The sequence below is a fragment of the Momordica charantia genome, assembly GCF_013281855.1.
Source record: "Momordica charantia cultivar OHB3-1 chromosome 3 unlocalized genomic scaffold, Mcharantia_2.0 BLBB01000003.1, whole genome shotgun sequence".
Lineage (NCBI taxonomy): Eukaryota > Viridiplantae > Streptophyta > Magnoliopsida > Cucurbitales > Cucurbitaceae > Momordica > Momordica charantia.
Window position 1 is genome coordinate 12849541 of NW_028275161.1, and position 25126 is coordinate 12874666.

General features: G+C 38.2%; 1 protein-coding gene across 3 annotated transcripts in view; it reads right to left on the bottom strand.

Moving 5' to 3' along the window:
• The window catches only part of NRPC1 (nuclear RNA polymerase C1), a 66856-nt gene that overhangs the window by 24446 nt on the left and 17284 nt on the right, over nt 1-25126 (bottom strand). For 2 of the 3 annotated variants that reach the window (XM_088122060.1, XM_088122059.1), the window contains exons 6-13: nt 23313-23476; nt 22954-23063; nt 22696-22795; nt 15146-15361; nt 14903-15051; nt 14673-14814; nt 14444-14584; nt 1204-1392 (exon numbers count right to left, since the gene is read on the bottom strand). In XM_088122060.1, coding sequence (XP_087978186.1) covers nt 1204-1392; nt 14444-14584; nt 14673-14814; nt 14903-15051; nt 15146-15361; nt 22696-22795; nt 22954-23063; nt 23313-23476 — 1211 coding nt within the window. The remainder of the gene's footprint in view (nt 1-1203; nt 1393-14443; nt 14585-14672; nt 14815-14902; nt 15052-15145; nt 15362-22695; nt 22796-22953; nt 23064-23312; nt 23477-25126) is intronic. The other variant, XM_088122061.1, reaches the window with a different exon arrangement.

Genomic DNA, 25126 nt, shown 5'->3' on the forward strand with positions numbered 1-25126 from the left:
CACATGAATGAGACCCCACCAATTCTCCATTAATTGAGCTGAAAAGGGGCAGAAAATAAGCACATCGTCGGCATATTGGAGATGAGTCACCTCTAAGGAGCTAGTTCCAATATTGAAACCTTTGAGAATATTCTTCTCATTACAAAAGTGAATTAATCTACTCAATGCATCACCCACAATCGTGAAGAGAAAAGGGGAGAGGGAATCACCTTGCCTTAAGCCCCTCTTGGCCTTTATCTTATCTCTAGGCTTTCCATTAAGCAACACAAAGACATCAGAGACATTCCATTAAGATCATCGAAATGTTTGAACCCAGAGACATCTAAACCTATATGACCAAGACACCCCAAACCCTTGGCAACCAGGCTAGCCATTTCTAATAATTAGTCGTGATTTCCCTCTAATCCAACAAAACTTTGAGGATTTTATGATCCATCGTAGCCACATATTTTCAGCCTATATTTGAACGAGAATGTCGTGTCGTCCAGCGAAGCCTAGACCCCGTTTCCCGAGAGGGGGCCAGGCTGTGTTTCCCCAGCGGCCGACCCAACAAATATGGTCTTCATTTTGTGAACTTCCATGAAAATTGTTATAATTTCCCTTTCATGAACGACTTTGAGCTGGTTGTAAAGAGATAAAGTCTACTAATGTAAGCAAAAATATAATCCCTACAACACCAGCTCCTACTCCTGTCCCAATCCCATAAGTGTCATTAAAGCCGCAATCCCCCTGTCACCACAACTCCTATCCCAATCCTAGAAGTGTCCTCCATGATAATATGTTGTAAGAAGTATGGTAGTTCCCGAACTAATGTTTTTATTTTTTTTGGATAAGAAATTAATGTTCCCAAACTAATGTTAAGGAAGGTCATCGCAACTTTTAATGGATGTCGTCTTTCTTCAACTGTTATGCAACAGTAAAAGCAATGAATTTGTGTAATATTTCATCAATCCTAAAGGTCACTTCAATTCATTCAAGTTTTGGGGTATGGACCATTGCTCTGTTGCAGCACAAGTAATATGCAAAATGGCCTATGAAATTTCTACTGTGACGATTTCAGCAATAGAATACAAGAATAATGACTTTTAAATTGAAATATGCACAGTATATATGGATAACACGAACCAAAGCAAAGTAGTATTATGAACACAGAACACCTCTAGTTATTGCTATTCAGAAGGAAACAATGAATCGTCAACTCACTTTAACAATTGTAGGTGTAGGCAAGTCAACCAAATCCATGCCATCTCCCATATAAGAACACATAAGAGAAAATGCTGCACGGTCATAAAATGTGTCTTTTCTTGTTATGAGAAAAGATGATGTCAAAAAATCTTGAGTTGAAGCAACTAAAATCTCCCCATTTTTGGGAGTGCATAAATTATTTTGCACCTGAACACAGAGAATACATTATTTTAAAATAAGAATAAAATATTGACCCGGAGGATGGTAAACAACTTAAATACCAAAAAAAGAAACCATTCGATCAAATGGAAACACTTGAGCCTCTCAGAAGAGTATCCAACTTCATATACATTAGAGTGACAAAAATCGGGAGAATGAGAGAAAACATGCATTCTTAAAGAGATCTAAGACATTTCATTCAGAAAGAAGGAAAAATCAATGAAAAGGGTAAAAGCCAGTTTCTAATATAAATAAAAAAAGATGATTTAAGATCTTACGTCTTGCAGTGATTTTTGTTTTTTTATATAAGAAAACAGCACATTATAACCATTTATTCTTTAGGTTTTACTCAATAGTAAGCTCAATACAACGGATAATTTTACAAAAGAGGCTGCCCAGCACTTTTCTTCAGCCATCAATTTGATACTTGTGTTTTGCGGCTTCATATCATAACCATTTATTTTCTGGTTGTCCATACTCCATATTCATTGTCTTGCTGGAGTTATTTTTTAAGAATCTTCAATTTTCATGGGTTTTTTATCATGACTTTCAGAGTAATGTTTTCCAATTACTTTCTGATCCCTCTTTGGCTCCTAGATCAAGCTTACTATGAGTTAATGTAGTAAAAGCCATCATCTCCGAACTTTAGATGGAACGCAATCAAAGAATGATGTAGTCTTGTAAAGTGTATTTTTTGGTTAAAGGCTAAAGTTGTTAGTTGTTAGTTGGTTATAAGCCTAACGGCTAGTTTCTTGTTAGATGTTAGTTAGTAACGGCTAGTTTCCAGCTCCCTTATTATAAAAGGAGCTTTCCTGTCCAATAGAAGACAGATCTTTGACATTCTAATAAAAATTCCCTTTCGGTTTCCACCAAATTGGTATCAGAGCACCGAAATTCTTGGGCTTTTCAATGGCAGGAAAGAAACCTAATCCAGCTATTGGAGATTCTCACCTGGCCAACAAAGAGACGGAAGAAATATCCCGCCTCTCTCCACGAACCTCAACTAACCGATTAATGGTGGTTGAAGGAGCTGTTGAAACACTCCAAAGGAATGTGGTTGGGATCCGTCAGATACTGTTTTCAATCGTTGACAAATTGGATAACATTTATCTGCATCAAGAACAACAAAGAAACAACAAAGGGAAGGAGGTGCGTGACAAGGGGATCAAGATTGATGATGACGCTAAGCAAACAACTTCAAGATTACGTCAAGAACCCATCCCATTTCAAGATCCCTCCCTCAGGCAACTACCACTTCCTTATTCCCCTCTGCAACAGGTCTGTTGCCACAACCCTGACCATGATTTACCAACTGATTGTCTTGGTATTCCTCCAGACATGTTTCCCTCCAACCGGAAAAATCAAGAAACCCGCCGATTTTATAATCCGGCCTATAGACAGCATGGTCCTCATCGAAACAGAGCTGTGTTGGTCAATTCTTCAAGCGATGAAGATGGCATTCCTCCTTGGGAGATTCACCCATATGGCAATCGGTATGATCATCCCAATCGAAGAGAACCTTCAGATTATAAAATGAAGGTTGACCTACCCATCTTTGATGGGAAACTTGATATTGAAGGGTTTCTTGAATGGATCAAGAACGTCGAAATTTTTTTTGAGTATATGAACACCCCTGACCATAAGAAAGTCAAATTGGTTGCCCACAAATTAAAAGGGGGAGCCTCAGCCTGGTGGGAGCAACTCGAGACAAATCGCCAACGTTTTGGCAAACTCCCCATCGGTACGTGGGAAAAAATGAAAAAACTTATGAGAACTCGGTTTCTTCCCATCAATTATGAGCAAATCCTCTATAATCAATATTCTGATGTAGTCTTGTAAAGTGTATTTTTTGGTTAAAGGCTAAAGTTGTTAGTTGTTAGTTGGTTATAAGCCTAACAGCTAGTTTCTTGTTAGATGTTAGTTAGTAACGGCTAGTTTCCAGCTCCCTTATTATAAAAGGAGCTTTCCTGTCCAATAGAAGACAGATCTTTGACATTCTAATAAAAATTCCCTTTCGGTTTCCACCAAAGAATCCTCAGAGATTTTGAGAATCATTGGTCGGTCCAAATAGTTTTCAGACTACTCTCTGCAGGACATTTGTTTGAATTGGGAGTTCTTCACCACCACCACCACCCCCCTCTCTGGCTTTCTGTTGTATTTTTCTTTTTGCTTTTGGAGGTCTGGTTCTATGTTTTCTTGCTTTTTCTTTCACTCTTTCGCAAGTTTGTCTCTTTGAACATTTTTCATTAATCAATGATAAATTTGTTTCTTATTCAAAAAAATATATATAAAAAAGCAGCACTTTTCATTAAGAGCCGTGAAAAGTACAAAGCAAGACCATATCCCCCTTCCTTTTTATGCTCTATGCAGAATTGTTTAGCTCACTGTTGGGATAAGGCCATCAGAAAGGGTCCTTCAAGGCCAAGTGGGGAGAGATTCCATCCATTTTAGTCATCTGCAATTTGCAAATGACACTCCTTTTCACCAGCCACGACCATGCTAAAATCAGAAATCTACATTAAGTTATTAACCTGTTTGAAGTGCTAAAAGTCCGTCTGAGCAAGATTTCTATAGTGGGTATCAATATGAAAGACAATGAGGTGGATACATGGCTTTAATGTAGAGGTGTTCTGCTAGGAGATGGCCCTTTAGTTACCTTGGAAGAAAATAAGCTAGCCAAATGGAAGCACCGCACCAGGTTTTCTCAAAAGGTGGCTGATTCACACTTGCAAATGCATTCTTATCTAGCATTCCTATATAGTATCTATCTATTTTCAAATGCCCAGGGAGGTAGCAATCTGGTTAGATGGAGTGAAAGACCAACATCCTGTGGAGGAAAATTATTACTGCCAAATACCTCCTCTCCAACAATGAATGGATTTCTTCTCCTAAGAGCTCTATCCATTATAAAGCGCCAAAGTGCCATGCTGAAGCTGGCAAGTTGTACAAATTTTTTCCTTTTTTGACAAGAAATGAACTCTTCATTGATATCGTGAAAAGGAACAGAAAATTGTTCAGAAATACAAAGTCTTGAAGGAGTGAAAATGTGGTGTACACAATCTAGGTAGAAATCTTGAAGAGAATTGTATTCTTTAAACACTGAAATCCAGCAGCTATTTATAGAGGCTGCTGGGATAACAACTACTCAATAACTAAAATAACAACTACTCAATAACTAAAATAACAGCAACCAAGAACTAACAGTTTAACTAACTAACCGACATAACCTACTAACTACATCAATTTCCCCCACCCTTAAAAAGAACTCGTCCTCGAGTTAAGGGTTTATTTGAAAGGAATCTGGTGGGCTATAAGTGTAAAGATCAGCCACGTTAAATATGGGGCTGAAATTGTAAGTTGATGGAAGCTGAACCTTGTATGCATTCGATCCAAAGCGCTCGATTACTTGAAAGGGTCCCAATTTCTTCTTTTTGAGTTTAGAGTAGGTCCCCGTTGGAAATCGGCTTTTCCTTAGATGAATCATGACTAGGTCACCTACTTGGAACTCTTTCGGTCTTCTTTTCTTGTCAGCAGCAGCTTTATACTTGGAATTGGATTGCTCAATGTGTCGTCGGACCTCCTGATGTAACTCGGTCACGCGGCTGGCCATTTCTTCGGCTTCTAGGCTGAGATCAACAGAGGAAGGAAGTTTAGCCAAATCTAAAGTTAATCTAGGGAGTTTAGTGTAGACTACCTCAAATGGGGACTTCCCTGTGGTTCTGTTCTTCATGTGGTTATAGGCAAACTCAGCTTGAGCAAGCGACATGTCCCATTGTTTAGGATGATCCCCGCTGATGCATCGAATGAGGTTTCCCAAAGATCGGTTGGTGACCTCTGTTTGGCCATCAGTCTGCGGATGGCTGGTGTGCTAAACTTGAGAGACGTGTCAAATTTCTTCCACAGTGTGCGCCTAAAGTGGCTTAAGAATTTGACATCACGATCCGAGACAATGGATTTAGGAATGCCATGAAGTCAGACAATGTCTCTAAAAAATAATGTAGCTATGGCGATTGCATCGGAGGTCTTTTTACATGCCGCAAAATGTGCCATTTTGCTGAAGCGGTCTACTACCACCATGACAGAGTCGAATCCCCGTTGTGTTCGGGGTAGTCCAAGAACGAAGTCCATGGACAGATCCTCCCATATACTTTCTGGGACTGGCAAAGGTGTATAGAGGCCAGTATTTTCCGTGGAGCCTTTATATGTTTGGCAAGTAAAGCATTTGGTGACATAGTTAAAGACATCCTTGCGGATGTGGGGCCAATAGAAACGAGAAGTGACGATGTCCAAAGTTTTATCACGGCCTAAGTGCCCCGCAAGGCCACCCGCATGAGCATTCCGCAAAATAGCCTCCCTTAAGGAAGTGTGCGGGATACCGAGTGTATTTCCTTTGAATAAATATCCTTCTACAATATGGTAGTCGTCGATGGCCATATGATTAGAACATTTGTACCAAATGTCTTGGAAGTCTTTATCGATTTCATACAAGTCCGGTAAATAGTCAAAGGCAATAATTTCACCCTTAAGGATTGTTAAGAGGGTGTTCTTCCGACTCAAAGCGTCTGCCGCCTTATTGGTTGTTCCCGCTTTGTGTTTAATTACAAAGTCAAATCGTTGGAGGAAAGACAACCAACGGGCATGCATACGGCTTATTGTTTTTTAAGTATGCAAAAATTTTAAGGAAAAATGATCCGTAAACAATACAAATTCTTTGCTTAGCAGATAATGTTCCCATTGTTTTAATGCACGTACGTACAAGGGCATAGAGTTCTTGTTCATATGTGCTCCACTATTGATAGGATGAGCTAAGTTTCTCACTAAAATATTCTAGAGGGTGATTATGTTGAGAAAGGACAGCTCCTATACCTATACCGGATGCATCTACCGCGACCTCAAAAGGGAAATCAAAGTCTGGAAGAGCGAGGACGGGGCTCTGACAAAGTTTAGTTTTAATGAGATGGAAACTATCAAGTTGTGGTTGTCCCCAGTAAAATTGTCCCTTTTTAAGACAGTTGGTTAATGGAGCTACTATCGAGCTAAAATGTTTAATAAATTTCCTATAAAATGATGCAAGCCCTAGAAAGCATGGGACATCTTTAACTGTTTTAGGTTCCCCCCATTCGGCTATGGCCTTAATTTTAGAAGGGTCCATCTGAACTCTATTATGACCAATGATAAAGCCTAAGAATGATATTTCAGTAGTGACAAAAAGGCACTTTTTGATATTGATTACTAATTTGTTAACGGCCAAAGTGGTGAAGAGTAATTTAAGATGTTCTAAGTGGTCATGCATATTAAGGCTATAAATGAGAATATCATCGAAGTAAACAACAATAAATTTGTTAATGAAAGGGAACAAAACCTGGTTCATAAGTCTCATGAAGGTACTTGGGGCATTAGATAACCCGAATGGCATAACAAGCCATTCAAATAAGCCCTCATTCGTCTTGAATGCGGTTTTCCACTCATCGCCAGGTCTAATGCGAATTTGGTGGTAGCCACTCTTGAGATCAGCCTTGGAGAAGATAGTAGTGCCGCCCAATTGGTCCAAAAGATCCGTAATCCTTGGTATGGGAAATCGATATTTCACTGTTATTTTGTTTATGGCACGACTGTCGACGCACATTCGCCAAGTGCCATCCTTTTTGGGATTCAAAAGGGCGGGCACCGCACAAGGGCTCAAGCTTGGTTGTATATGCCCCTTATCAAGTAACTCTTGGATTTGGTCATGAAGTATCTTATATTCGATTGGGCTCATTCGATAATGTGCCAAATTAGGGAGTGGTGCCCCTGGTAAAAAATCAATGTTGTGCTGGATGTTTCGGAGAGGGGGTAGTCCTATTGGTGTTTCCAGTATGGACGCAAATTGTGTCAATAATTGACTGACAGCAGGAGGAATATTCGAGCTATCATCCATGGAACCAAACTCTTTAACAATCAACCTGAGGATAGGATCATTCGATTGTCCAATGAATTTTTTGGCTGAAGTAATGGTGAAAAGGCTACCCTTCCCTTTATCACTGTCTTTTAAAGGAAGAGATTTAGACGGGTTTAACGGTAGAAGGACCACCTTTTTACCCATCCACAGAAACTCATAAGTATTGTCTCTCCCTCTATGGAGAGCTTGGGTATCAAATTGCCATGGTCTTCCCAATAGAACATGACAGACATCCATGTCGAGTACATCACATACAATTTGATCTTTATAGGTTGCCCCAATGGACAATGCTATCGTGCAAGTATGTGTAACATGTACCTCACCCCCTTTTTTAATCCAAGACACCTTATAAGGGGCAGGGTGAAGGGATAAAGGTAAATGTAAAGTAGTAACCAACCTACTTGAAATGACATTTTCAGTGCTGCCACTATCTACTATAACATTGCAGATTTTCCCGTTGATCGTGCATCTAGTTTTAAAGAGAGCGTGTCTTTGATAAGCCACTTCGGTTTTAGGTGTCAACAACACTCGTTGGAGAACACATGAAACAATATCTCCTTCATCTGGGGCAACATAGTCGACATCCTCCTCCAGCTCTTCTCCACTGTTGTCTTGTGTGTCGTCGTCATCAACAATGTTGATAGCTTTTCGTTGAGGACAGTCATTAGATAAATGCCCAGTTTGTCCACACCGGAAGCACTTGCCTAATGTTGGTCGGGAATACATGTTTCCTTGTCGTTTTCCTGCCACACTAGCAATGGATTTAGCCTTAACAGAATCAGGTTCAGAAGACTTACCTTTAGGAGGTGTTGACGTGAAAGGAGGAGCAAAATCATTATCTCCCAGAGGAGTGGACCGTTTGGATGTTCCCCCTTGGTCCCAATTCCCTCTTCTTGAATACTGTTTCTTGAAACGGTTGCCAATTTGTTCTTCAATGGTAGTTGCTGTTGAAATGGCTTCATTGAGGTAACTGATTGGTTGCAATGCGATCTGTTCTTTAATATCCGCACGCAAACCACCAATGAATCTTGCAACCAAATGTTGTTGGCTTTCCAAGAGGTTGGTTCTTGCACCTAACCGATGAAACTCTTCGGAGTAATCAGCTATGGATCGGGAACCTTGTTTACAATTCTGGTATTGATTGTATAAAACTTGCTCAAAATTGATGGGGAGGAAACGTTCACGCATGAGTTTCTTCATACGCTCCCAATTACGAATGGGTTGCTTCCCATAACGATGCCGATTGATTTCCAACTGATCCCACCAAGCTGAAGCTCCCCCTTTCAGTTTCAACACGACTAAACGGACCTTTTTATGTTCGGGAGTACCCATGTAGCTAAAGAAATTTTCCACGTTCTTTACCCAATCTAAGAATCCTTCAATATCCATTTTTCCATTAAAACTAGGAAGATCAATCTTCATTTTATATTCATTTTGTTCTGGATTCCTAATGGGATTAGGGTACCTACCAAAATGTTCCCCTTCAAAAGCAATCATTTCATTGTCTTCATCGCTTGAAGAATCAAAAAGTACCTCATGCCGCCGCTGAAACAGGGGATTCCGATTGATTTCTTGATGGAAAAGGCGTGGTTCTTGAAAGTTTCTTGGACCTAGACGGGCCGCCTGCTGTCTTCTTGGAGGGTTGACATGCCTTTCTTGGGGATACGCCTGATCATGACCCTCACCCTCCCTTCTTGACCCATTCTTTCTTGCAGCAAGGGCGCGTTTCGCGCTGGAGTTTGATGGACACTCATAGCTTCTAGCTTTTCGTGAATAATCTCCAGAATTTGTTTAATCTCGCCGACATCCTGTTGGATGGCTTTCACCTCTCCTTCAACCGACAGCAAGCGTGCGGTTGACGATCGTGGTGAGAGAATGGAGGTTTGCTCCATTTCTTTGTTGGCGAGGGAAGAATCTCCAATGTTGATTGACTTCTTTCCCGCCATAACAACCCAGAAAATCGGGATGCTCTGATACCAATTTTGGTGTACACAATCTAGGTAGAAATCTTGAAGAGAATTGTATTCTTTAAACACTGAAATCCAGCAGCTATTTATAGAGGCTGCTGGGATAACAACTACTCAATAACTAAAATAACAACTACTCAATAACTAAAATAACAGCAACCAAGAACTAACCGTTTAACTAACTAACCGACATAACCTACTAACTACATCAAAATGTAAACGAACAATAAACATCATAAACAAAAATTAAGGGGAGTTATAAAAGCCTCCAAGTTTGAACAAATCATACTCGAAGAATAATCGATGAATAAATTAGAAAGCGCACACCATTGAGAAGCCTTAAACTTGGCTAAGTTGAAAACATCAACCGAAGCTCTTCTTTTCCCCTCAAAAGTCCTTTGATTCCTTTCAAACCAAACGTCGGACAGCAAAGCTTCGACTCCATTGCACCAAAGAAGACCTGCCTTCGGTGAAAGCCTCAAACCAATTAACAAAGAGTGAACAGCCTTTGAAACATTGAAGTCAAAAACCCAAGAGACCTCAAAGATCTCGAAGAATAGTTTCCAACAAAAAGTAGAATATGAACAATGGAAGACTATATGTTGCTGGAACTCACAAGAACTGCTGCACAGTGAACAGTGCATACATATGTACAAACTAGGAGAGGTGAACCAGCCAAGAGGATCTAAACCGTGAATACTCTCCACTACCTTCCTCCAATGAGAGTGTGATTCACTAGCAAACCGCCAGCCCCATTTAGCAAGGAGTGCATTATTACGTCTCATAAGACCGATACATTTGCTTTTCAAACACAACATTCAATGAATGAAATTTCAGATTGAGTTTAATCTCTCTCAAGCTTTAAACTTTCTTTGTATTCTTGTGTTAGAATGAATGTTTTAGAACTTCCAATCTAGTTTGATCAGTTAGATTGTGGAGAGTTCGAAATCTTGAATATAGGAACAAGTTCTCCTTTATTATTGATCTTTGATCATATTTTTCCAAGTAAAAATCTGTTTAGCTTTCTTCGGGTGGTTTATCATCTATTTATTGGGGTTATTCTTATTATTGCCGTGGGGGTTCATCTTGTATAAGGGAGTTCTCAAGCATAATTGAGGTAGTTCCTTTATCAAGCCTTCTAGCTGAGATGACTTTGAAGTGTGGACTTTTCACGTCACAGCAGTGGTGCTTTCAAAGATAAATCTCTTGTTCCCAAGATTAAAGCTCATTTCACAAATACCATATTGAAAGCAAATTATCCTAAAAAGGTAAAGGTTTTCCTATGGATTTTTAGCCAAAAGAGCCTGAACGCTTGTGCCAGGTTGCAAATAAGGATGCCAATGATGTCACTGTCCCTTATTGGTGTGTTATGTCCAAAAGAGCCCTGGGAAGTCATGCTCATCTTTTCTTCCTCTGTCCCTTCGTTAAGGCTGTTTATTCCATTCTTTTTACCTTCTTTGGCCTCAGTTAGTGTTGGCCCAAGACGTGGAGCAGCTCTTACTCAGAGTATGGTTTGCTCCCCCTTAAATGGGCAAGTGGGAGAAATTTGAATTAAACAGTGGCTGACAGTTTTTTGGACAATTTGGCAGTAGAGAAATCAATGGATTTTCAAAAGCATCAAAACCGGCATGGAGTTTCGAGATCACACTAGGCTTTTCTCCTCAACTTGGTGCACCTTAGCTAAAACCTTTTGTACTTATGATATGTTTAGAAAGTCAAAGCTGAAATTTAGGAGAAATTACTTCAAATTTATTTCCTTGTATACTATCTAATTTAAGTTTTCCTTGTAGATCTAGATTGATACCTAATTTCTAGTCTTTTGATTTAAGGTACTCTTGTATATATTTTCATCCTACTGTATTGAGAATAATAAGAAAAGTTCTTTTCTCTCTTTTTCTCCAGAGGTCTATTGCGCTTTAGTGCGCCTAGAGCTTTTTAAAACACTGGACATTCCTAATGAAAGACAAATCTGAAACTAGCCAATTATTCACAACCTTTCATAAAATGATCCAAAATCAGTTTCAAGTCAATATCCAATTACAGAAAACTAACAATGCACGTGACTTTTTCAACTCTTCCCTTGGAACATATCTCCAAACTCATGACATTGTTCACCAAAGTTCTTGTATTGACACACCATAACAAAATGGTGTCGTTGAACACAAAAATCGTCATCTTCTCGACGTAGCCCATCCCTAATGCTCACATCACACATTCCAAAATATTTTTGGGGTGAAGCTGTTCTCACTGCGACCTATCTCATAAACCGATTGCCCTCCCGTACTCTCAAATTCAGCACACCCTTGCAAAGTTTACTGACGATCTATCCTACATCTTATTTGGTGTCCCAACTACCATTAAAAATATTTGGATGTACTGCATTTGTTCATGTATATCCTCAGAATTGTAGTAAACTTGATGCGAGATCCATAAAATGTGTCTTCCTTGGATACTCATCAAATCAAAAAGGATATAAGTGTTATCATCCTCCATTTCAAAAATTCTTTCATACCATGGATGACACATTTTTTGAACATCAACCATATTATCCCAATTCTGTAATCCAGGGGGAGCATTATGATCTTGAATCACAAAATTGGGACTGCACTCCTGTTTTTCCTGTAGTAACTTTAAATCTATCATCTGAAAGTTCACTTGTACCATCTTCTGAGTCAACTCCCTTATCTACCCCTGAGCCTGAATTGCAAGTTTATTCACGAAGAGCGAGACAACCTGAGAGGACTGAGATACAATCTACACAAGTTCAGCAAAGCCAAGATCTAAACCAAAATCCTAGTGTCCTTGAAATAGCACACAAGATGTCAGAAGATGATAGACCCATTGCTGTAAGGAAAGGTGTTCGCTCATGTACTCAACATCCCCTACAATATCACTTATCTTACACTAATTTGTCGCCATGTTTCAAAGCTTTTGTGACTTCACTAGATCAGATACAAACTCTCAACTCAGTTCAAGAAGCTCTACAGAGACCTGAATGGAAAGCTACCACCCTAGAAGAGCTACATGCTCTGGAGAAAAATGGGACTTGGATCCTTACAGACTTACCCCAGGTAAACGCACAGTTGGTTGTAAATGGATTTTTTCGACCAAAAACAAACCAGATGGTAATATAGAGCGGTTAAAAGCTCATCTTGTGGCTAAAGGATTCACCCAAGCTTATGGGATTGACTATCAGGAAACGTTTGCTCCAGTTGCCAAGTTGAATACTATTAGGGTACTTCTCTCTATTGCGACAAATCTAGATTGGCCCATGTTTCAACTAGATGTAAAGAATGCATTTCTAAATGGCGATTTAGTAGAGGAAGTGTACATGGCCATACCTCCTAGATTTGAGAACAGGTATACTAGAGGAAAGATATGGACTAAAATAGTCACCTCGGGCTTGGTTTCACAAATTTACAGTTATGTTAAAACAAGATGGCTATACTCAATGTCAATCCGACCATACCCTCTTCATCAAGCTTTTCTCACCAAGTAAGATCACTGTATTAATAGTATATGTTGATGATATAATTCTCACAGGAAATGTTTCTAAGGAGATGATTCGACTGAAGCAACTTCTCTCAAAGAAATTTGAGATCAAAGACTCGGGACACCTAAGGTATTTCCTAGGAATGGAAGTCGCAAGATCTAGTAAAGAGATTTCTATTACTTAAAGAAAGTACACACTAGATCTCCTAAGAGAAACGGGGATGAGTGGCTGCAAACCAACAGATACACCTATGATGCAAACTCAAAACTTGGAGTTAATCTCGAAGATGAACCAGTTGATCGAGGCAGATATCAACATCTAGTTGGGAAGCTTATATACTTAACTCATACGCGACCAGACATTCAGTTAGTGTGGTAACTCAATTCCTGAACAAACCTTCAAAGGAACATATGGAAGTTGTGTATAGAATATTGAGATATCTGAAGCACGATCCTGGAAAGGGACTCATGTTCAGGAAGACCACAAACCGAGCTCTTGAAGTCTTCACTGATGCACATTGGGCCGGATCTCCAATTGACTGGAAGTCAACATCAGAATATTGTTCATATGTATGGGGGAACTTAGTAACCTGGCGCAGTAAGAAACAACCGGTTGTAGCCCGAAGAAGTGCTGAAGCTGAGTTTCGATCATTAGCACATGGGATTTGTGAAGGAATTTGGTTAAAACGCCTTCTCACTGAGCTCAAGATCAAGATTGAAGGTACTATAGAGGTACTATGTGACAACCAATTTGCCATAGCCATCGCAAGAAATCCAGTACATCATGATCGGATGAAACACGTTGAAATAGACCGTCATTTCATCAGTGAGAAGATTGAGACGCAGCAATTAACCTAAGATATGTGTCCTCCCAACAACAAGCAGCTGATATATTAACTAAGGCATTGCATCGAACCAAGCTTATTTGATTGATTTCGAAACTTGGAATGACGAGCATATATCATCCAGCTTGAGGGGTAGTGTAGAAAGTCAAGTTGAAATTTAGGAGAAATTACTTCAAATTTATTTCCTTGTATACTATGTAATTTAGGTTTTCCTTGTAGATCTAGATTGATACCTAATTTCTAGTCTTTTGATTGAAGGTACTCTTGTATATATTTTCATTCTATTGTATTCAGAATAATAAGAAAAGTTCTTCTCTCAAAAAGCTTCATGTAACATATCTCTACCAATTGGGATTCATTTTTGTAACCCTTTAGTCCAGGGGATATTTCATCTCCCCCTCTTGTAAAGTTTGGCTTTTTACTTATGCAAGCTTTTCTCTGCTCCTATTAAAAAAAGGGTACAAAGCAAGACCCAGATGTTACATGAAGGTTCCCAGTTGACCATTAAGGCCTAAAATCTTAACAATCCAATTTTACAAAATTTAATACATGATATAAGAACCCTAATGAATAATCGTTTTACAGTCACCGATCCCATAACTTAAAAATTTATCAATCCTACATGTAATTCAATGTTTCACAACATCAACAACAGTCGACGAATGTTATTGTTGCTATTATAAATACAACAGCAGCAGTGAAGAGAATCTAAAGGGCATAAGAACACTGACTTGGATAACACAATTAATTCCCACATTAAGTAAATAAAAGTGATAGTGATTTCCATTCGAATTTACCCCCATCAACAAAATTGCCTCCGTGCGAGCCTCCTCTGTTTGTGGAACATGCATATTCATCTCATCGCCATCAAAATCAGCATTATATGGATTGCAAACAGATTCATTGAATCTCAATGTTCTCCAAGGCATAACTCTCACCTGCACCAATTACATGCTAAAATCTAATGCCACAAGAAGTAAATATAAAAGTTCAGTCAAAAACATCTCAGAAAGACAGTTTAATCACCCTATGACACATGATAGACATTCGATGTAGACTAGGCTGTCTGTTGAAAAGAACAATATCTCCATCTTCAAGATGACGTTCAACTATTTCACCATATTTCAATTCATCAGCAAGGCGCTTTCTACCAGAAATCATCAACGACCTACAATGAAAGTAAGAAAACACTGAACATCCAAGGCAACAAATTAATAACAAAGTTTGTGTAACAGGATTATGATAAAATTTTTAACCTCATAGAACCATCAAGATGCCTAAGCATCCTTGCACCAGGATATTTATCGGGACCATTGCTAACACATTGTCTCAACTTCTCTATATTGTGACTAGTAACTCGTTCAGGATAAGTTAGAATTCGAGCCATGTGTATGGGAACTGCAACCTAGATGTAGCAAACAAAGAGCATGAGGTAAAATAAGTCAATGCAATATTATTAAATACTCCAAACATAATCGACTTAAGCACAGTGTCCTCACCTCCGTAATTTTTAAATTAGGATCAGGCGATATAACAGTTCTACCAGTGTACTCAACACGCTTCCCACATAAATTTCCTCTAAACCGCCCTTGCTTCCCTTTCAGACGCTGAACAAAACCAGCCAACGGTTTGCTAACTTGCATTGTAAATGGTATACCGCGAACATCACTATTTATTAGTTGTGCAACTTCACTTTGAAGCATATCCCAAGATTCCTAGACAAAAAAAATAATAATAATAAAAACCCACATGAAATGAAGCATAAGTATATTGTTCACATAATTATCTACAATATTACTCTTCATTCAATAGTAAAATAAATAGTCAAAAATGGATAAATATAAAAATACATTTGAGAGAGATTTTTTTCATGTCACTCATTAATAACAAATTTTTTGTTTAAATTTTTTTGCTACATCACCCATAAAATATTACAAAACTATTTTTTGCCACATAAGCATAAAATGTAATATAAATTAATATTAGATGGACCTTATCAGCATTGGTTAGGGTTCCCAACGATTCTGTTATCTCAAGGACTAAAAATGAACATTATTGAAACTTTACATATAAAACTATAAAATGTTGAAGCCTAAGAACCAAATAGAAATTAAACTCAAAATTCAGGAATCAAAACGCTATTCTTTCCCAAAAAAAAAAAATTGATTTTCAAATTAGTGAAATTCAAAGAAACAAAAGTATACCACATTCATTTTTCGATTTTTTTTTTAAGCATGTATTCATTTTGAACTTGGTCATATTAAAATAGCATAAATATATGGTATTTAATTTTTATCTTCGTAATTTTATAATAACCTTGAAAATGTATTTTTTTATGTTAGTCAAACTAAAATAACAGAAGTAGTGCCCCCAAAAAAGGCAGCCCGATTGGCAATGGCTTGGAGTCTCTTGATGGCTTATAGGTCTCAAGTTCGAACCTTCTGGTGAGCTTAATACCAAAAACCATTGATGTCTCCTAACTTAATTATATTTGAACAATAAGAAATTTTATTTTTAACCTAACCATATTAAGACAACAAATAGTAAATATCTAAAAGGAGAAATTTAAACAAATTTAAATCCAACAATTAAACAAGGACTTAAACTCAATCTTAATCTGAGGGTGGGCAGAAACAAATATTTCAATTTTAAAAATTTTGAAACAATGCAGTGGTTGTTCTGAAATAAATACAGTGGTTGGATCAATGCAGTGGCTGGGCCTCTTGTGGAGAATTTGGTTTGAAAGAAATACGATAATTTTTCAGGGTGTGGATGCTTCAAGGGAGGATTTTTGGGATATTGTTAGCTTACACCCTTCGAATTGGTGCTTACTTCACAAATATTTTTGTGATTATAGCTTGTCACAAATCTATGCCAATTGGAACTCATTTTTTTAACAAGAAACAAACTTTTCATTGATAAATGAAAATGAAGTAATGACATAAAATGACATTGCTAAATTCAAGGTATGCTCTGTTCTCTCTCCTCTCTCTTCCTCTCATTTCCTTCCCTTCGGATTCTTCTTTGGTAAAGGTTTCCGAATTAGCCTGTCCCTAGTTCGATCTTAGTCTCATTGCACGAATTCTATCCGATTTCATTTATAATGGAAATTAGCAATTGTTGTATTTGATGGTTCCTTTTTCTGTATTTGGACTGAAAATGACATGTTCATGTTAGAAGATGTGGAAAGAAAAGTTTTGATCACTCTGCACTCTTCACAATTCTTATGGTTTGAAAATCACATGATGGAAGTTACTCAGCAACCAGTCCCCGCTTCATTATTTTTTCAGCTTCATGACGATCTTGGATAGTGTCATATACAAAAATTTAGATCTAATGGTCTCTGGATGGATTTGGAAGGAATCTAAATGGATCCAGGTAATCCGGAAAAATAATCTGTCTTATTACTGAAAATTGTACTCTATTGTATAAAAGGTATTTTACTCAACCCTCTCTTCTCTCTCTTCTCTCTCCTCGCTTTCCGCCTGCCTCTCTCCCTCCTTCTTCCTCCCTCAGCCCCTCCCACTCTTCTTTCCGATGGCCGTGTTTAATGGTGTTCTGAAGCAAAGCTCCATGGAAGTCAGCAATTGTCATATTGAAGGAAAGTACTTCTGTACTTGGGCGGAAAGTGATTATATTTGGATAGAGGATGTTATTAGGAAGGAAGCATTACAGCCTCATCCTTCACAGTTTTTATGGCTCGAAAATCATATGGCAGTAGTAGTTCAGAAACCGGTTTCAGCATATTATTCTTTTAAGGGTCGTTCTGCATATGGAACCTGTCAAATTCATGAGACGAGAATTAAGCAATCGTGGTATATCACTTGGACTTTATGGTCGTTTACTGGTGGTTGCCAGATTATTATGATTCCGGCTTGTTCTGATAAGATGGGATGGAAGGACTTCTGGACCATGCTTCGAAATTTTTCAACTAGAAATGCAGAGAGACAGATCAAGGAAGTTTCGATTTTCAGAAACTCGAAAGTGGAAGAGATCATTGCTCCGGCTAAAAAACAGCTTCGGATGAAGGAAGATGGAAATCCTCTGTCCTATGCACAGGCAGTTAAACGGAAAAAATGCCTCCATTGAGTCGTACGGCCACTAATTCTAATCCCAAAGCTAGCAATTTCGTTGAGGTTCCAGTAGCTGGTGAAATGCCTTTTCGTCGGTTTGCTCATAAGCCGACTTCTGAGAACTTGATGTCTAAGTATTGGATTCAAAAGGAAACGGAAGTAATTGATCTTGATTGGAATAATTTAATGGTAGTACCCAGATGTTGTGCCCATGATTAATGGTCCAAGATAGCTTTGGCTTTGAAAGAAAAATATTCTCAGCCATGCGTTCTCAATCCTTTCATGGAAGATAAAGCTTTACTCAAGTTTAGTAATTCCAGATTGTTAAATTCAAAAGAGTTATCTGGAAAATGGGCTTCTGTTGGTGAATTCCGAATTAAGATTGAGTTATGGAATCCATAATGTCATTGTAGAAAGGAGTTTATCAGAAGTTATGGAGGTTGGATTACAATTCATGATCTTCCCCTGATTTTCTGGGATAGAGAATGCTTTGAAGCAATTGGAAAGTATTGTGGTGGGTTAGTTGAAATATCAACTAAAACGTTGAATCTTTTGGATGCCTCTAAAGTGGTAATTCGAGTTGATTAGAATCGATGTGGTTTTTTACCAGTAGTGGTGAAGATAAGTCATAAGAAGCTTGGGCCATTTACAGTTCGTATTTCGGATTGTAACCCTTCAAATCACCTCCGTTCTAGGGATTCTTTGTTTGATTTTGAGTCATTATCGAATCCTCTGGATTGTGCCAGATTTCAAACGGTTATGGAACTTGAAAGGTCCCTTCCGAACGGTTTTGATATCTACTCAAATACAAAGTTGAACTTCTTGGCTCAAGAAGTACCCGATTTGGTTAATTTTCCAAATAAAGACAGCCGACATTCACACTCCCTAGGCCAGCTGGACATTAATGGCGAAGTTTAAAAAGAGAGAGAGCAAAAGTCATACCCTCCTTGCCGGCTGGATAATAATGGCAGAATTTCAAGAGACTCAGGTTGTAATGAAAGTACAGGTGAGCCGCTGAGATTAATTAAAGGGTCCTCATTTCCCATTGAAGCAAGGAAGCCAAACGGTCGTGTGGATCCTCTACCATTCTTTTATTCAAGAAGTTGGGGGGAAAAGGTGGCTATTAATGATATAGTCATGGCTGAAGAAGTAAGAACAAACTTAATTTCTGCATTCAATGAAGAAAGAGAGTGTCCTCCCTCAGGAAACGCTTCGGGTTCCAAAATGCAACCTTGTGATCATCTGCCTTCCTCCTTAACACATGGACTGATCAACTCTACCAAAATAATAACTTCCCTGACTGCCTCTTCTGATGAATCTCTTGGCGACGATGAATCAGATCTCAGCATTAGTAATCCGGATTCATCACCAGTTGCTAACTCCATCGTCACTCCAGATGAAGTTTTATGCGAGCAGTATTTTGAGGTAGACTTGCAAAAATTGTTTGTAGAAGACAATGGAAACGAAAAGTAGGTCTTAATTCCTCCTTTCTTTAAAGAGGTGGGTATCAATTTAATTCCTATCTCTCACTCACAATGAAGATTGTATCATGGAATATCAGGGGGCTGTGCAAGGATGAAAAAAGGTTGAAAATTAAGAAATTTGTCCAGAACCACAGCCTGGATGTGGTATGCCTACAAGAAACAAAAATTCAACCGTTTGATCCATCTTTGATTAAATCTCTATGGAGTTCTAAAGATATAGGTTGGTCAACCATTGATGCACTTGGAAAGTCTGGAGGAATTCTAATAATGTGGAATGAAGGCCGGATTAGTGTAAAAGAAGTCATCAAGGGGGTATTCTCTATCAGTTCTTATTTCCTTTTCTAGTATTGACAATATTTGGCTCAGGTTCGTTTATGGTCCGACAGATTACAAGGAAAGGAAGTTTTTCTTTCAATAACTCCATGATATTTCGACGCTATCTGAAAAATGTTGGTGTATTGGTGGCGATTTCAACACAATCTGGTGGCCTTCTGAAAGGTCATCCTGTACCAGATCATCTAAAGCAATGAAGAGGTTTAATAATTTAGATCATCTAAAGCAATGAAGAGGTTTAATAATTTGATTCACAAGCTAGATTTGGTGTTAATCCCTTTAGCCAAGGGCAAGTACACTTGGTCTAAGCCTGGTCTCGAGTCCAATCATTCCTTATTGGACAGATTCATGTTCTCCAATGGTTGAGAGAGCGTTTTTTCCAACTCCAAGGCGTCTCGTGCTGAAAGAACCACTTCAGATCATTTTCCTATTATTTTGGAGGCTGGTGATTTCCAATGGGGTCCAATCCCTTTCAGTTCTTTAATTTGTGGCTGTCTAACAAAGATTGTATTTTTTTTTTAACAAGATACGAACTTTTCATTGATATATGAAAAGGAACAAAATTGTTCAAAGATACAAACTCCCGAAGGAGTGATAGAGAAAGCAAGAAATAGAAAATAAAACATAAGACAAGACTACAAAGGAGAAATAAAGGCCTCCCAATTCATACAAATCATACTAGGGGAATACGAAGAGAACAGATCAGAAAGAGCACACCATTGAGAAGCTTTGAATTTGGCAATGTTGAAGCATTCCAATGGCGGGCGACAAGAATCTTCAAAAATCCTTTGATTTCTCCCAAACCATAATTCTGAGATGATAGCCTTAAATCCATTAATCCAAAGTAGATTAGCTTTAGGTGCCAACCCAACGCCATGTAGAATCTGAAAAATATTATTAGCAGCCTCACGATCCCACACCCATACTAATTGGAACATCTGGAGAAAAAGATTCCAACAAACAGCAGCATATGGGCAGAAAAAGAAGACATGATTTAAGCTTTCTTCATTTTCTGCACATAAAAAGCAAATGGATGGCTGTAAAGCCAGCTTTGGAGACTTTCTCTGCAAAATATCTGCTGTATTGACTTTGCCATATAATAGAATCCAAATTAACATATTAACTTGTTTTGGGCTGCCCGAACTCCAAAGAGAGAGTAGAAGAGCTTTTGAAACCCGCAAATCAGCTCTTTCAGACTTGCACAGAGAAGAAACGGAGAAGAGGCCCGACTTTTCCAAACTCCAACAACGAACATCATCATTTTCTGAAATAGTAACTGAAGAAATGCAAGAAAGAAGCTCCGAAAGCTCCAAAATCTCCTCATCTTTCAATGCCCAGTATGATTGAATCTAACTTAGCTAATGATCAATCCTATGGTTGGGCAGGTTATTCTCTGAATTCTAAGCTGAGAAATCTAAAGTCTTTGCTTCGAAGTTGGTACTTGCAGAATGAAAAAAGTAAAAAGGAGTCATAAACAAGAATTCTCCAGCAAATTTCTTCTTTGGATTCCAAAGAGGAAGACTGGATTATCTAATGAGGAAGCTAAAAAGAGGAGTGATCTCCAAGTGGATCTGCTGATGCTATATGTGGATTCCGAAAGGAATTTGTTCCAAAAAAACAAGATTCAATGGCTGAAGGAGAGAGATGAAAATTCTAGCTTCTTCCACAAATATTTAGCAGCTCGCAAGCGAAAATCGGTTATTTTCGAGTTGATTAATGAGTACGGTCAAACGTTAGTCAATCAGAAAGATATAGAAGAAGAAATTTTTACCTTTTTCGAAAGGTTATATTCTGCAAACAGTGGTCCCAGATTTTCTCCAAGAAGGATTAATTGGCGACCCATTTCCTCATTTGATCGGGTATGGCTGGAACGTTGCTTTGAAGAATCAGAAATAAGGTTGGCAATTGGCATTAGATGATCTTGGCAAAAACAAAGCACCGGGTCCTGATGGATTTACCTCAGAATTTTATATTTGGTTTTGGCAGTCACAGAAAGCTGATTTTTGTCCGGTTATTCAAGCAATTTCATATAAACGGCCACATTAATGCTTGCCTTAAGGAGAACTTCATTTGCCTTGTTCCAAAAAAGGCAAAGGTATCAAAGATTCGGGACTTTAGGCCAATAAGCCTTTGTTCTTCTATTTATAAGCTACTGGGGCTGGCCAAAGTTCTAGTAGAGCGTCTTAAGAAGGTTATGCCTTCTACAATCTCAATTAATCAAAGCGCCTTCATTGAAGGTAGGAATATTCTTGACCTGATCTTGTTAGCCAATGAAGCAGTGGAGGATTATAAGGCTCGGAAGAGTAGTGGTTGGTTGTTAAAGCTAGACCTTGTAAAGGCATTTGATAAGGTTGATTGGGCCTTTTTAGAAGATGTGCTTACACAAAAACAGTTTGGGAAGAAATGGCGTAGATGGATCAGTGGCTCTGTAAGAGGAACTAAGTTCTCCATATTTATTAATGGTAGACCTAAGGGTCGTATTTTGGCCTCTAGGGGTTTGAGGCAAGGTGATCCTCTTTCACCCTTCCTCTTTCTCCTAGTTGGGGATGTTTTCATAGCATCTTGGACAGTATTCACATGGGATAATTCTTTGAAGGCTTTTTGGTTGGAAAGGATAAGAGTCACATTTCCCACGTGCAATTTGCAGATGATATCCTCTTCTGTAAAGATGATGATGGTATGTTGGATAATCTCATTCAGGCTAATCAAAGTTTATGAAAAGATGTTTGGTTTTTCTGTTAAATTGGGAGAAATCAGCAATATGTGGCATTAATATACAATCTGGAAAAGTTTGTCAGATTGCAGATTCCTTGAATTGTCAGATTGCTTCCCTTCCATTCTCGTATTTAGGGCTTCCCTTGGGAGGAAATCCGAGATCAGTTGCTTTTTGGAGCACTATTGTGGAGAAAATTGAAAAAAGGTTGGATAGGTGGAAACGGTTTCAACTCTCGAGAGGAGGTCGCTTGACACTTTGTAAGTCTTGTCTTATCCAACCTTCCGCTTTATTATATTGAAGAAGCTCCACAAAAGACTATTCTAACCAAAGCAATCTTTATTATCCAAAAGAAATGCAAAATAATGAAAAAATTATACACACACACACACACACACACACACATATAATCATTTAAAATAAAAACACCAAAGTCCACAATGTACCAGGCATTTAGGTAGTGAGTTTGATGTTGATAACTCTTGGCTAACACTTGCATTCTGTTGGATGATTCGTTTTAACCTCTCAGTTATATCATTTTCATTGCTGCAACAGGAAAAAGAAAATTTTTAAAACCATTTATAAATGCCACCTTGAGATGGTTTACAAATGACAATATGATGTCTTAAAAAAATATACAATCAAAAACTTGAATTTCATTGTGGTTCAATATATGTGAAGGAAGGGAAGGAAAGAAAAAGAACCTTTGTGAACCATCCATAATTACAGAAGGACGGATAGCTATAGGAGGCACTGCAACGTTAGTAATGATGAGATTATCAGGCCTATCTGATAGAAAGAGTAACTCACAGTCCTGCACAAAGGAGGATGTCATGAAAATAAAAATGGAATGCAATGAAAGTAAAAGGAAAATAATATGCGTCACACCTAGAGAAGTTATGCAATACACAACTCATTTCAATGGCCACAACGATCGAAGCAAGCGACATTAGTGAGTTTTTTTTAACAGGAAACAACTTTTCATTGATATATATGAAGAGAAATAAGTGTCATTGATGAGTGCGTTAATATAAAGAAGATCCTAAATACTATCAATGTATACCTCATCTGTCATCCTTTTAAAAAGAGAAAGAACTCTAAAAGGGTTCAAAATATCATTCGACACATTATAGGGTGCTCTAAGATCCTCTGATACCATCCCCGCATCCTTGGATTTCACACGATAATGTAGTATTCCCAACATAGATACAGCCTTCTTCACCGAACCTACAATAGAATCATAAAATATATGGCTAATAATTATTGATCTCAAAACCAGAATGTACACAGCTGTCATAAAGACATTAAAATCAGCCACATTCACCTCAATGATACATGCTCTACTCTAAAACGTGTTCTCATAATGATGGAAACACATATTAATGAAACCTTTCTTTCATCAAAATATATACAAAGACTTGCACTAATATGCAAATTTCTTGGACACCTTAAAATGCAATGCATGCTGACAATGCCAAATAACATCCACGTATACACAGAGATCTAAGATAAAGAGCACTTAAAACATTTTTAACCCAATTCTAATCCAGTATAAAATTGTGTTTGTAACAGAGCTCACAGAAGAAATATAGGATCCCATATTACCCACAAGAAAGGAAGTACAAAATACAGCAGACTTTCAAGAGGTTTACACCCTCCCCACTTCCTACGACTTCAATCTTCAATCATACCCTTTTCTGTCCAAAAACATTTGCACATCCCTACACATTCTATTACAGTGTTTTTTGGTCAAATGCAGTAAGTGCTTTTAAGGAGGGGAAAAAGGCACAGCTTACTACATCTTTATGGTGCCCTAAACAGAAGAAATTTTTTCTGTAATTACAACTTATCTTTTATCCTTCAAGATTGGAAGGCCTTAATGTTAGAGATTTGGGAGTGGGTCTTTCCATCCCCACCTTTAGGTTGTTTCTTTTATATTGTGTTAATATATTCGTTTCTTATCTTATATAATCAAATCGTTATACATCCGTTTCTTATCCAAAAAAAGGAAGAAAAAATAAGGGCACGAAATAGAAGGCAGATGAGGAGTTTTAGAGATGCTAATTTTTTTAAGAGATGAGGCAGATGAGGAGTTTTAAGCGAAAAAACAAAAAACCAAAAAAAAAACCAGTCAGTTTTCTGACCTCGGAAACCAGTCCTATATGTAAGAAGTTAAAAAATATGAAAAACAGGATATATTCCATCAAGGACAGCAATTGTAGCTTGTCAGCAATCTCACCACTCGTTCTAACACCTAAAAGGAGCTCCATCTGACTGAGGGGCCAACTTCTTGTTCCATTGGGCTACCAACGAAGACTTGTAGTACGAGTGTAGCTTGAGGCAAACCATGTCCTCAACTTGATAGGTTGCACCCCTTCAATGCTTGTCAGAATCTCTTGGGCCTTGTTGGCAGCTTAAGTTTAAGGTCACTGACAACTGTGCCTTGTTCTTGCAACAACTGATCTATAGAGGACTACTCATATCAGATCAAAGGTAGTGGTGGTGGCTTGCCATATATCAATTTCGAGGGAGTGATTTTAGTGATGACATGGTATAAGGTGTTTTATCAATATTCTACCTGAGTCACTCATTTAATGTCTTTGGTTTCTTAGAAGCAAAGCATCTCAAGTATGTCTACAAACATCTATTACCTACCTCATATTGTCCATCCAAGTTGCAAACATGGTGCTTCACTTGAGACTAGTCCCTTGTAACTTCAAAAGCTCCAACTGGAACGCACTCATGAACACAGGGTTAGTTGTCCCCATTAAAAACTCATGCACCCTTATTACCTCTAATTAATAAGCGAGATAGCTTCGGCTCCTTTCTACATAGCAATTAGCCCATCCCTCCCACCAATGTAGCAATGTTCTCCAT